General features: G+C 36.9%; 1 protein-coding gene across 6 annotated transcripts in view; it reads left to right on the top strand.

Annotated features, from left to right (window-relative positions):
- Window positions 1-12,556, top strand: part of DNAJC21 (DnaJ heat shock protein family (Hsp40) member C21) — a 32,032-nt gene extending 19,476 nt beyond the window's left edge. For 3 of the 6 annotated variants that reach the window (XR_014241847.1, XR_014241849.1, XR_014241850.1), the window contains 5 exons: window positions 79-121; window positions 4,332-4,504; window positions 7,317-7,392; window positions 7,917-8,303; window positions 11,268-12,556. Coding sequence is in view for 2 of the 6 variants with exons in the window: in XM_082382336.1 (XP_082238462.1) it covers window positions 79-121; window positions 4,332-4,504; window positions 7,317-7,392; window positions 7,917-8,081 (457 nt within the window). In the remaining 4 variants the exon portion in view is untranslated. Of the gene's footprint in view, window positions 1-78; window positions 122-4,331; window positions 4,505-4,655; window positions 7,295-7,316; window positions 7,393-7,916; window positions 8,395-9,492; window positions 9,579-11,267 lie in introns of those variants that run through there. The other 3 variants (XR_014241848.1, XM_082382336.1, XM_082382337.1) reach the window with 3 other exon arrangements.
- Window positions 12,557-13,619: the final 1,063 nt, after the last annotated feature.

Here is a 13,619-nt window from a genome sequence, read left to right on the forward strand (position 1 = left end):
TTTGTATCACTAGTATTTCAATATTTTTTCTTTTCACTTAGTCAAGTATTTGACGTTTTGATTTATATTTGTTCTTAGGCTTTCTAAAAAACAGAAGAAAAAGAAACAGAAACCAGCACAGGTATGTTGAAAAAGTTTTATTAACATTTAATATCAAATGTAAAGTTGGAGTACTCTTGTTTATTCAGTATAATCTGTATTTAGGAGAGGGACTGTCGCTCCCTAATTTCATGTTGATTGCAAAACAGATTAAAAGGCGTTGAAAATATTTTGGTTTTTCACTGCTTTACCTCATCATATATATGTGGTCAATTTACCTAGTTATTGTTGTCTGTGTGTTTAAAAATTTTGCATGTGGAATTCCCATAATATAGATTAGCTGAGGGGACCATATTAAAAAAATATTTGGACATATGTGATGATAAGATTTTTAAATCAGTATAACAGTTCAACTCAGAAATATATGAAAATCTGGGGATTGATCATTGTAATAATGTACATGAAATTTTGGAAAGGGAACATTTGCTTACCCACTCCTGGGCATGTATCTGGAGAAAACTCTAATTTGAAAAGATACATACACCCAATGTTCATAGAAGCACTGTTTACAGTAGCCAAGACATGGAAGCAGCCTAATTGTCCATCAACAGATGAATGGATAAAGAAGGTGCAGTATATATACACAATGAAATATTACTCAGCCATAAAAAAGGAATGAAATAATGCCATTTGCAGCAACATGAATGGACCTAGAGATTATCATATTAAGTGAAGTAAGTCAGACAAAGACAAATATTGTAAAATATCACCTATATGTGGAATCGAAAAAAATGATACAAATGAACTTACTTACAAAACAGAAATAGAGTCATAGACATAGTGAACAAACTTATGGTTACCAAAGGGGATAGTGGTGGGGGGGTGTGAGGCAAATTAGGAGTTTGGGATTAACATGTACACAGTACTATGTATAAAACAGATAGCCAACAGGGACCTATTGTATAGCACAGGGAACTATATTCAATATCTTGTAATAATGTATAATGGAAAAGAATCTGAAAAATAATATATATATATGTATAACTGAATCACTTTACTGTACACCTGAAACTAATACAACATTGTAAATTAACTATACTTCATTAAAAGAAAAAAAAGTGGTTAAAAAAAGGAACATTTGCTTAGAAACTTGTAATGATTGTGATTCTTGAAAAAAAATGTTTTTTCAAGCTTAAATATTTCACACTGGGGGGTCCAAACTTAACCTCTTATCTTAAGAATTATTATTAAATAACAGGGTATTATGTTGTTACATGTATAACACAGTCTTGTGGATTTTTTGAATCTATAAAAACAAAATGTACTTGCCCATTTTACTAAGGGTATTTGGTGGTTCTACAGGGAATGGAATTGATTTCTGTGCTATTTTAATATAATCTAATTGTATTTGCTTTTATTAAGTATTAAATGTTAAATGTAACTCTTTTTAAAAATTGGAAATGTTTTTAAGAAAATTTAGGTAACACACTAATAATTTTTCATAAATCTTTAGATTTGGCTTATTTATCCAAATGGCTATAATATGTTTGATAATTTTGTCTGTTTCATATTCCAAAATGATACATGACACATGAGTTAATCACTATTAAAATTGTGACTTGGAACTTTTTGCCTCAGTTACAAAACCACATAGCAAATTATATGTTCCTTTTATAAAATGACTCATATCATCTTCCACCCAAAGACTCTGTAGTCATTAGTTTAGAACACTTTCTCTCTTCTTGTGTGTCAGAACCACTGGAGTAAAGACAAAATAGAATGGAGAGGGACTTATACCTGATAGGTCCTGAAGATTGCAACAATAAGCACATGTATTTGTATTCTCTTACCAAGGAAAATGCTTCTGTTTACCAGCCCATTTTTTCCCTCCAAAGCTATATGTATTCCTTGATGATACCTCTTGTTTATGGTTTCTAATTATATCAGGGAGAAAGCCCCAATTCAGATCAAGTTTTATGTAGCACTTTCCCTGGATATTTTCTAAGCTCCTTTTGAAGGGGAAGGTAGTGTGGAGACACGTATGGGTAGATAAAAGAGCAGGAAGCAGCAGATACTGAGACTCATGAAACTTAAGATTGGGAGTTTTTTGTATTGTCAAAAAAATTTGCATAAGCCAGCAAGGATTGTAAAAGAAAACCCCCAAAACTGAAATTGAATGTAAGCAAACAAAACCCCCTTGTTGACAGCAAGGAAGAATTAACGCAAGAAAGTTTTGAATGCGGTACTCTGAACACCATCCTTGGGACATGCTCTAAAGACAGAATTAACTCTAAAAGAAGAAATCTTGAGCTTTACTTAGGGGATATTTTGGTGGTATTGGTGTGGTATTTCTGAAACTATTTTATGTGTATTGTAGGATAGAGCAAATGAGTAAATACACTAATTCTTGGGAACCAGATTCTCTTGTGGGAGAAGGGAAATACAGGTATCAATTGAGGGAAAGAGAGAGGAAGAACACTAATGTTGGACTGGAATTGGGGGTATCAGTATGAGCTCATGATATAAAAAAATAAATAATACATGCATGAGCAGTATACACTGAGGGCCCAGAAGCAGTGATACCCAGTAGCAATGAGCATATGTAGTTCACACATCTTTGTTTCTAAATCCCCTTCCCCAGTAAAAGGAGTCAGGGTTTGGTCCTTGGAGAAATGGCTGATTCTAGGGCTGAGACAGGGAAAGTACAAGGGGAGCCTGCATTATCTATGCTAGAAATATAAGGGGTATTCAAAAATTGACAGGGATAAGTCAGAAGTACCCAGGAGTCAGCTTAAGGGCTTGCCGAATATGGGAAAATTTGAGTCATCAAAAAGAATAGTGGTCATAGATTTTTAGACATTGATTTTATTTAAAAAAAAAAAAAAATCATGTATCTATACTGAGCCTAAAAAAAGAGAGAGTTGGAGAAAGGAAGCAGATGGGAATGCTTCATTCCAAGAATATGAATTAACACAAATGCAAATGGCAGGACTAATAGAAGCAGAAAAATCACTGTTCTGTATCCACCAATGTAATAAACGGTTCACATAAGAATCATCAGTAGATGCCAGATCCATTGGGTAAATAGTTATTAGGGAACAGGATATTGACACAATCTCAAAGTAACACTCTGCACATAAGAAAAGAAAAAGGTACTTAACAGTAGAAAAATCTGGCAATACCATCTTAATCAAATGATGAAACTTTAATCACTGAAAAATGGGAACTGACATTTTCTTCCTGATATAATGTATTGAGGACACAGAATTATCTTTATAATATTCCTGCTAGAAATGTTTAACCTGAATCTAATCATGAGGAAATAATTAGACAAAGTCAAAGTATGGGACATGCTACAAAGCAGCCATCAAATTGTCAATATCATGAAAGAACAAAAAATGGAGGGGGGGTACTGTTCTGGAATAAAGGTGATTAAAGAGATATGACAACTAAATGCAACATTGGTCCTGGATTATATCTACCATAATCCAGGGGTTACAAAAAAGGACATTACTGGAATGTGAATATGGATTGTGTAACAGATAATGTCAGTGTTAAATTCTTGAGTGTGAAGAGGGAATTGTGGATATGTAGGAGAGTGTTTCTGTTCTTAGGAGATACATGAGATCTACCTGCAGCTTGCTTTCGTAGTTGGAGGGTGGGTGCAGAGAGAAGGAACGTGGGAAGAAGAGAGGGAGAAAGCAGACATGGCAAAACGTTACCTGAGACAAAAACAAACCAGTTGTATTTAGCGAAGATATGTTAGTCAGGTGTTTTTTCTTTTATCATGCCTGTTTTGTTGTTGTTTTCTTTTTTTCCTGATTGTAAAATAGTTGCTCATTGCAGATCATTTGGAAAATATGGAAGAGTATAAATATCATCCCTAATTCTGCCTATAAATATTACTTAATGTTGAATTGAGTTGTAATCAGAGGTTATATATAATTTTCTCTCTACCATTTTTGCTAATATGTTCTATTTTTTCACATAATTGAATCAATATCTTTGGAAACATGATTTTTAAGAGCTCTATAATTTTCTTTCATATATTCAACCATTCACTTATTGAATATTTGGATTGTTTCCAATTTTCCCTAATTTAATATTTCTGTAATGGGCATTCATTTTCTTAAGTTATTGTCTGCCTCTCCTTTTTATTTCCTGAAGATATCCTCCTACCAGAGTGCACAGCACATTACCATTGTTTATTATAGCTGTTTGGCAACATAACATAAAAAGCCAGTAGTATTATAGTATTTATTTTGTAATGGCACACATGTTTTCTTACCTAGAATTATGATGATAATTTCAATGAAAATGGAACTGGAGAAGGAGTAAAGGTTGATCCAGAAGATAACAGCCTAAATCAAGACAGTGCCAAAGAATTGGAGGATAGTCCCCAAGAAAATGTCGGTGTTACAGAGACTGTGGAACTGTGTGATGACCCCAAAAGTGAAGCTAAAAGGTAAGTAAGTCAGAGTTGCTTGTTGTTTTCTAATTACTTAATGCTGGTGGTGAGGATGGCTTTTCATCTATCAATTGAAACCCCCTTTCCCATGACGGACACCATGAGTCAGATGTATCTGTGATTTACACCTACACACATACATTTACAGAGGCCGGCGTTGGGGCCGGCGTTGGAGGGACAGTGTGCTGAGACGTTGCGGCAACATGGCCTGAAGCAGAAAGGAGTCACGTGGACCCAGTTTTTGTTCCCCTTATCCCGCTGAGGTTCTTATTTTGCCCAGGGCCAGTAATCCTTGGCACTTGCCTGAGAACAAGACTGCAGACACGACTGTGCCCCATTCGCCTGAGTATCACTGACCAAACCTCCTTGCTTGGGCCAGTCGTCCTGCGTTCAGCCCCAGTGCAGGTCGTCAGGGCATATGGGCACAGCTTGGGGCCCTCGTGCTCTAGAGGCCCAGGAGTCCTGGTGCTGCACAGGCCACAGTGGTTGGCCAGGGGAAGGTCTCGCTCAGGGCAGGTGGCATTCCTTTCCCCCTTCTTCCTCTCCTTGCCTGACTTTCTCGCTCCCATCCTCCTCCGTTCCTCTAGAGAGGAATAATTTCTTCTTCCTTGAGGAAAGGTCTGAACAGTAGGCAGCCGCAGGTTCCTGTCACAGGACCATGAAAAAAGAGTTCAAATGACAGAGTGAGGTGGAAGCCTGAGTTGAAAATGCTCAACGCTGGAGTAACAGTGAGGGGTGTGGGACTTAGGTGCCATAAATAAGGGGAGAAATGCCATGGAAGCCTAGAGTAGGCCTGGAGCTCTAGGAAAAGGAGGACAAGGAGCTACATAAACGGGTAAGTGGATGCCTGCCTTTGAAGACTTCGGACAGCGGAAAGCCGCCAGGGGAGGTTACACACTCCTCTGATGCTTGGTGTGTGTTCCCGTGTTAAACAGGAGGAAACTGAGTCTGGGTTAAATGACTTGCCCCAGAACAAAAGCTGGTAAGTGGAGAAGCCGGCATTTAGTCCCATCTGCCTGACTACTTGAAGGACCCAGTTCAGCTAGGTCCACGGGGCCCAAGCATCCTGTGAAGGTCCCTTGGAGGCTGCTTGGGTGTGTGAGGGATGGGCCAGAAGGTGGGCTCCAGGCCCCTGAGCACCTCCGTCATCTAGAGCTGAAGTATTTCCATTCGCTTTCCGTCGTACCTCCACGTGGGATTCATCTGGGGGAGGACAAAGGGTTCTCATTGCTCAAACTCAGACTTTCGCAACTACTCGTGAAGTAGTGAAGTTCAGCTTTCTCACTTAATGATGTGAGAAAAAGAGTCAGAGAATTCAAGTGACCTCTTCACTGCTGAGGAGTGGCAGGGCTGGGATAGCTAGCCCGCGCCCACCGGCAGGTGTCCAGACCCCCTTTCTGCGGGACCCCTCTGCTGCTGCTCTGCAGTGCCTGGGTGCCAGCTGCCTAAAACACGTGTGTGTATCTAGGGCACGTTTTCATTTTTATTTTTTTTTCCTTTTTATTGAAATATAGTTAGCATACAATGTTATTTTAGTTTCAGGTATACAGCATAGTGATTTGACATTTATATACATTACATTACGCATTGATCACCACAACAAGTCTAGGAACCGTCTATCGCCGTACAAAGTTACGGCAGTATTACTGAGTATATTCATAGGCTGTACATTATGTACTCTCTAGAGTACTTTTTAAAGATAAGGTCTTAGATATTAGCTTCAGAGATGTAGCTGCTACCTTTCATAATAAGGTAAATTGTTCTTTGGGAATATTATCCTGAATTTTCTTGGATATATTTGTGGCCTATCTGTGATGATATTTTGTAAATTAGTAAATGTTAATCTGTTGCCTTTTATGTCATTGTGTCTTTTTCTTGATGCTTTCAAACCTGGCTGAATACTGCGTAATGCTGTGCTGTACTCCTAATCAGCATCGTTTAAATGTGTAGGCCATTTAACTTAATACAGACTCCTGGGTTCTGCTCGAAGAACGGAATACTCAAGAAGTGCTTGGCAGCATTATAACTCATTGGTTATAACCCATTCCCTCTGTTCTGTAAATTCGGTTGTGCTCAGATTTTACCCTAAGAATTTGGTCGGCACAAATGAGGGAAAAAGTATGAGAGGACTAAGGAAAATGAAAATTCATATAGAAGATTAAGCAGAGGGATGTTCTGGAGTTAAAGCAGAACAGGAGGAAACTGACTATACTGGCTGGCAATTTCTGGGTTATAGAATACAGGGGAGAAAACCCCGCAGATCAGCAGAAAGGACATAATCTTAATAAAAGGAAATTCTTTACATTTAACAAATGTAATTCTATAAAAAATGCATTACAGTGTTTTTCTCATTTCACTGTGGAACTGATGAAATGTTTGTCATCAACTGGATCAGGTTTAACAAGTTGTGTCTTTGGGGAAACACACTTAATGTCATAGATTATTTGTGAGTACTACTGGTTGGCCGTGAAGATGGTTTGCTTCAGTAAATGGAGTATTAATTAGCTTTTTTACAAAAATACACCATATAAAAGTTTGGAGCTATTTTAGCATTCTTGTTTTAGCTTGTGTTTCAACTTTTAAGTAAATTCCTTCGTTTTTGTGTCAAATTTGATATCTGATGATCTCTAAAGTTGTTTTTTAAAGCTGTTCATTTGAGATGTGAAAATTAATTTACTTGGCCATTAAAGTGAATGAATTAGCGTTTAAAAATGCATGTCACTCTTTTGAGTCTTCTTGGGAGCAAGATGACAGTTAAAAGGGGTACATTATTATTGGATTATACTGAATTCTTTCATTTATTTTCCAGCGTTTCTAAACCCAAAGGAAAGAAAACCAAAGATACTAAAAAATCTGTCAGAGTACCTGCTGAACCACAGACAGTGGTAGGTCAAAATAATATTGACAGCTCTTCAGTGGACCTTGTTGTTTAAGCAGTATAATCTAAATCCTTAATTCTAATTCTGAAGACGTAAGTGTGTATTTGGTGAGCCCTTCTGCACCTGCTGCGTAGATGTGGCTCCATCAACAGTTTTCCCTGACAAACGTAGAATTTATGTATGTGCCACTGACGTTTTTTTCTTTAAAGTAAGCAGAAGCACACTGGACATATCAGATTGTACCAGAACAGTTACTGTTCTGTTTTCCATTACTCTGAAATCCAAAGCCTTATCCATGTGGTACGTCCTGTTGAATGTCTCAGGACCCTTAAAGTTGATGGTGTTGGTTAATGGAACTCGACTTCCAAGAACAACTGCCTCTGTTGAGACTGTCTTAGTAGCTGTCCATTGTGTTAAAAGGTTTTTATTTTGCAATTATTTGATATTTAATCTCAACGTGAAAGCACTGCTCTCAGATAATAATACTTGCTTTTATTTATGGTTTTTTTTTTTTTTCTTTCCCTTCTCAGAGTGATGTTCTTATCAGCTGTACAACCTGCCATAGTGAATTTCCATCCCGGAATAAACTTTTTGACCATCTAAAGGCCACAGGTCATGCAAGAGCACCTTCATCATCATCTTTAAACAGTGTAACAAATAGTCGAAGCAAAAAAGAGAAACGTAAAAACAGATAGAAATCCTGCCAATGCTTTTTCTTTTTGATTGTCTCTAGATTTTGACACCAAAAACTGAACTGAAATCATCTAAAATTTCAGTCATCTGCAATTTATTGCATTGTGGAAGATTATTTTTATCTTGTAAAAACATTTTTTTGTTTAATATATATTTTTTAAACATTTCATTAGTGATTGAATTCTACTTTTGCCATCTGAATTGACTTGAATGTCTCAAAACAGGTAAATATTGTAAAGTATGCATTCTTGACTTCTGTTGGCTCATGTGGACAGAAATGTACAGGGAGAATTAAATTATTTTAACACGTACAAATGCTCCTTTCTGTTTTATTTTGTGAATTTCACATTAAGTGAAAGTATTTTTATATGATAAGTATTTTTATATGATTCAGTGGTTTTGTGTTTTGTTATGCTTCGTGATCTGTTGAAGACTCAGATCATTTTAAAATCGTCATGGATTTTTTCCACCTGATACCATGATTCCAGTTCTGATTTTAAAACTACTTCTAAATAACCAGTTGTTAATTACTGCATTTTTTTCCCCTGAAGGACAATGATAAGTAGAAACTAATTGAACATCTATGGTTGTTTTTCAAGAATAGTTATCTCTTCAAGGTATAATTATATTGATTTAACTTGAGATTTTACCGGTAATTAACAGTAAGATATATCTTTTGGTTTTTCACTCTGATTTGGCTCATGGAGATGGAACAAATTAATTTATGGGGTGCGTCCTCCTTAGGCATAGGGACAGCTGTGAAGCATGATGGATCAAGGTAGCAGATGGTTCAGAATTTATTCTATTTAACAAGGAATATTCTGCCTTGGGTTTTTTCACTATTTTCAGAAGTTTTTTTGTTTTTTCCATCATTCAGTGGAGAGAAACTTTTTTAATGAAAGATTTTTCACTAAGGCTGATATTTAATGCCCTAGATTATCTACTCTGTAGCAAAGATGAATATTAAAAGAAATACGGAGAATCTTTATAAGTGAGTGTGGTCAAGTATATGGAGCAGTGATGAGTCGGGTTGTAGGGTGGATTAAATAGGCAATGCTTTTAGTTGGTCTTGAAAGTAACTTTGAACTCACTAGCTTGAAATAAGTACTTGCTGTTCAGTGAAGTTATTTCTCTCCTTATATCCTTGAATCTTCAAATGAAACAATCTTCAGTTATGCATAAGCTCTAAAACACAGGGTCCCCGAGGGCGAGGTCTTTTCTGAAAGCTTCATGGATAGTATTGATGATACGGATCATTCTGTGGGATGGACTTGAAAATGTGCATTTGTAGCTTAATTTTTAGTTTGTTTCTTTTTCATTTAGATAGGTGTTTATTTTCTTTACCTTCTTCCCTTTCTAACTTCTATTGCTAATTCCGCCTAATTGCTTTCCCCCCTTTCTTGGTCCCTTCAGGTGAAATGCCAGCCAGTTTTCTGCCTTTGGTCTTTTCCTCCCAGGCTTCATCTGAACACTCACCACCTTCCTCTAATTTGAACTAGGTGAATTGGCCATAATTATGAATAGGAATATTAATGAACGGGGAGGGCATATTAGTCACATGTTATTTATTGTTCAGTAAAAAATAGGAAGTCATCTTGAGAGGTAGAGAGTGTCCTGCAAATGCCCTTCAGACCTTCCTTGCTTTCCCCTGTACCAACCATGCAGGCATGTTTAAATTTATTCCTGCTACATGTGAGGATTGACTGGGGTTTCTTGTCACTTTTATTCTCATTGACAAAAGTCATCCATACTTTTTAAGAGATCTTCATCAGTTGTGATTGGAAATTAGATTTCAGTTCTAATCCTGTGTGTGATGCTGATAAGTCATTCAACTTCTCTGAACTTCGTTTTCCTTATCTCTAACACAGTTGTTAGCATAATAATATTGTCTCCATTTATCACACAGGATTATTATGAAGATCAAATAAAATAGTACATACGAAAACGTTTTTTAAATACAAAAGCTTTATACACACTGTTATTGAATTTAGATGAGTTAAATCTTTTTCAGTTAAAATATTTGCAGATAGAAGTGTATGTGCTGAATTAAATGCGCTTTAAGTTTTATGGGAATTTCCAATCTACTTCTGAAGAGGAAAACAGAAACATATGTTATGCCAAGGGTAAAATGTTATTTTTGGTGGATCACAGACGTTCGATTTTGTTTGTCTGAGGCAGAGCAGAATATTCAAAAATACATGAGCACATATTTTTCTTTAATCTCATTAAAGCTCAGTGGTAACTACCATCTTGATTGAAGTTAGCTCAAGTGTAGAAGGTGCATAGCTTGAGGGTTCTGGAAGGGAGAGGGTTAGGGGAAATCCCGTTTATTCCTCCATAATTCATTCAGTGGTACCAAAGCTAGGGTTCTCCATAAAGCCCAGTGAGACTTTCCCTGTTTCAAATAGGAACAGTATCCTTATCAAAAGCACAGCACTATAGGAAAATAGGACGGCATCAAAATGAAAACTTCTGTAGAACAATAGGCAACATAAGTAAAAAGACAAGCCTCAGACTGGGAGAAAATGTTTTGATACATATAACTGACAAAGAATTAGTATCCAGAATACATTAAATGACAAAAGAACCTCCTATAAATCAGCGAGCAATTGACAGTTAGGCATTAATACCGAGCAGTTCTCAAACTTTTTGGTATCAAGTCCCCTTTACACTCTCAAAAATTGAGAACCCCAAAGTGGCTTTGTGTATGTAGTTTATATCTACTGATATTTACTCTATTAGAAATGAAAATAGAGGAATTTTTGAAGTATTACCTTATTTAAAATAATACATGTTAAATAACATTTATGGAAAATAACTTTTTCAAAATGAAAGTTTAATGAGAAGAGAGGCATTTGTTTTACATTTCTGAAAATCTCTTTAATGTCTGGCTCAATAGAAGACAGCTGGATTCTGATAGCTGCTTCTTCAGTCAGTCTGTTGCTGTATGTTTTAGTTAAAGTATGTGAAGAAAATTGAGCCTCATGTGGATAGGAAATTGGAAAAAGAAGGACCTTGTGGACCTCCCTGGATCTCCCAGGGTCCTCAGACCACACTTAGAACTGCTGCATTAGAAAAATGGGTAAAATATATGAGCAGAAAAAGCTTGAATAGTCAAAACAGTATGAAAAGGTGATCATTGTCACTGATAATCAGGGAAATATGACTTAGTTGTTTCATGTTTTCAGATTGGCAAAAGGCAAAAAGTCTCACAAGATCAGGTGTTGGTGAGAATGGAGAAATGGGAACAATTGCTTCAATTTGATGGTGGCTATGAAAGTTGAAGACGTACCCCCTGACCTGACAACTCCAGGGGTATACCTAGAGTCTCACAGTGTCTGCAGAGGCACAGCATGGGCTCTACCTGAGGACTGTCACCCAGGTCCCACTCCGGACCTGCTGAATGAGAATTTGCAATTAACAAGACTTCTCAGGTGACTCACATGCTTCTTGCATCTTGAGAAGCGGTACTCTCAGGAACCCACGCGCATGTGCACAAGGAGACTTAGTGGCTGATCATAGCTGAATTGCTTGTATCTGGGAAAAGTTGGCGATGGACCCTAAATCTCCGTGAACAAGAAAGTGGATAAATTGTATAACGGACAATAAGATGGCAAACAGGCAGTTCAAATGAGTGAACTGGATATGTAATACCAGTGGCTAGCCTTAAAAAAATATTGAATGAAAACAAGCTGTCAGAAGGTGACATGTATGCCACATATATAGTTTTTTTAAAGTACTGTTGTTATTTATAGAGAGAAAATATAGAACCATCAATGGGAAACACATCATTCAGAAAAGTAGTTGCCTCTGTAAAGGGAGGGAGAGGGGTGGAATGGGGGCGTGGCAGCAAAGGGGCCTTATCTGAGCCAAGACTTCTATTTAAGATCTGAAGGAAGATGTTAGCATTGATTAATTCTGGGTGGTGGGTAATGAGGGTTTATTACTCTACTAACATGTTTTCATGAAATACTTCAAATATCCAGAGAAATACAAATTAATGTTCCATTTTTTGTTAATAGAAAATACACTTGCATGAAAGGGGAGATAAAGGCTTTCAGGTCTACATTTTATTCCTAGCATATTCCATAAGCTCACTGTGGCAGAGGCTATTACTTGTCTCTCTCAATATTCATTCTCTCCTTCTTCCTTATAATTCTGATTTTTAATTGGGCACAAAGCCACCTAAAATATTACCTTCCTAGCCTCCCTTGCAGCTAGGAGTCTGTAAGTTCTGGCCAGTGATCTGAGCAACTCTGGGGACATGTCCTTAAAGATGTGGGATGTCCTTATTCCTTCCTCCGCCAGCTTCAATGAACAGGTAATGGTTGGCGCTCTACCCCTGTCTGGGATCATGATTCCTCACAGGGCAGAGAAAGTGAAGCCCAGGAGCTTCCATCCTTGACACTCAGAGGGACCCTATAAGCCCCAGACAACCTTCTGCATTCGAGAGAAATAAAACTCCTGCATTACTGAAGCCTCTGTTGTTTTGCATTTCCTGTTGCAGGTGACTCGCGTCCTGATTGCTTTTTTCTTTTTTTTAATTGAAGTATAGTTGGTTTATAATGTTGTGTTAATTTCTGCTGTACAGCAAAGCGATTCAGTCATGCATATATATACATTCTTTTTTATATAATTTTCCTTTATGGCTTATCTCAGGATATTGAATATAGCCAATCGCTTCTTATTTCACCGTGTGTATTGTTCCCTCCCCATATGAGAGGTGTAGCTTCAACAGTGGCAAGGACGTGGACTCTTAGCTCTGAGAGACCTGGGATCAAGTTACAGTGGCAGCACTAATTATGTGATCTTGGGCAAGTCATTTAAACTCTTTAAGCCTTTTTTATTATTTTTTTTTCATCTGTAAAATAAGGGTGAAATCAACCTTGCCGAATTGTAAAGGTGAAAACTTAAGTGTGAGCACTGTGCCTGGCACGTGATAGGCATTCAATAGCTATTAGCTTTTACTTATTTTTAATAATCTCTTCTGCTTATACATTTTCTTGCTTTATTTAACTGTTCACTTTGGTTTCTGAAATCATCTAATGGAATGGTAATTTGCAGAGAAATCCGTGATTATATTGATCCTATGGTGTATTTTTTTTTTTTAAGTACTAGTGTATGTATTGAAATTCTTTCTGGCTCAAATGGAACAAAATTTTTACATGCTAAAGCTGAAAATATGCTATTTCAACGTGGTTGTGTGATACCAATGGAAACCGTCTTGACGATCATCGATCCTAATTATGTTAGAAGACTCAGTGCATTTGTACAGAGAATTACTTTGCCATTAAAATGAGACAGGGCCCCAACATCACTGATGTCCTTTCGGATACAAAATGCCTTCTGAAAACAGGAAGGGTTCAAATTATCCTTCACAGTATAAATTATTTGAATGTCACTTAGAGAAAGTTTCTAACAATTTCTAAAACGAAAAGGTCATGGTGTCTCTCCACATTTAGATAAAATGGTATGTAGTTAATATATCTTCAGGTACTTATTTTCAAATTTAATAATAACTCATACTTTTGTGTACGAGA

This window comes from Balaenoptera borealis, assembly GCF_965194805.1.
Source record: "Balaenoptera borealis genome assembly, chromosome: 2".
Classification (NCBI taxonomy): domain Eukaryota; kingdom Metazoa; phylum Chordata; class Mammalia; order Artiodactyla; family Balaenopteridae; genus Balaenoptera; species Balaenoptera borealis.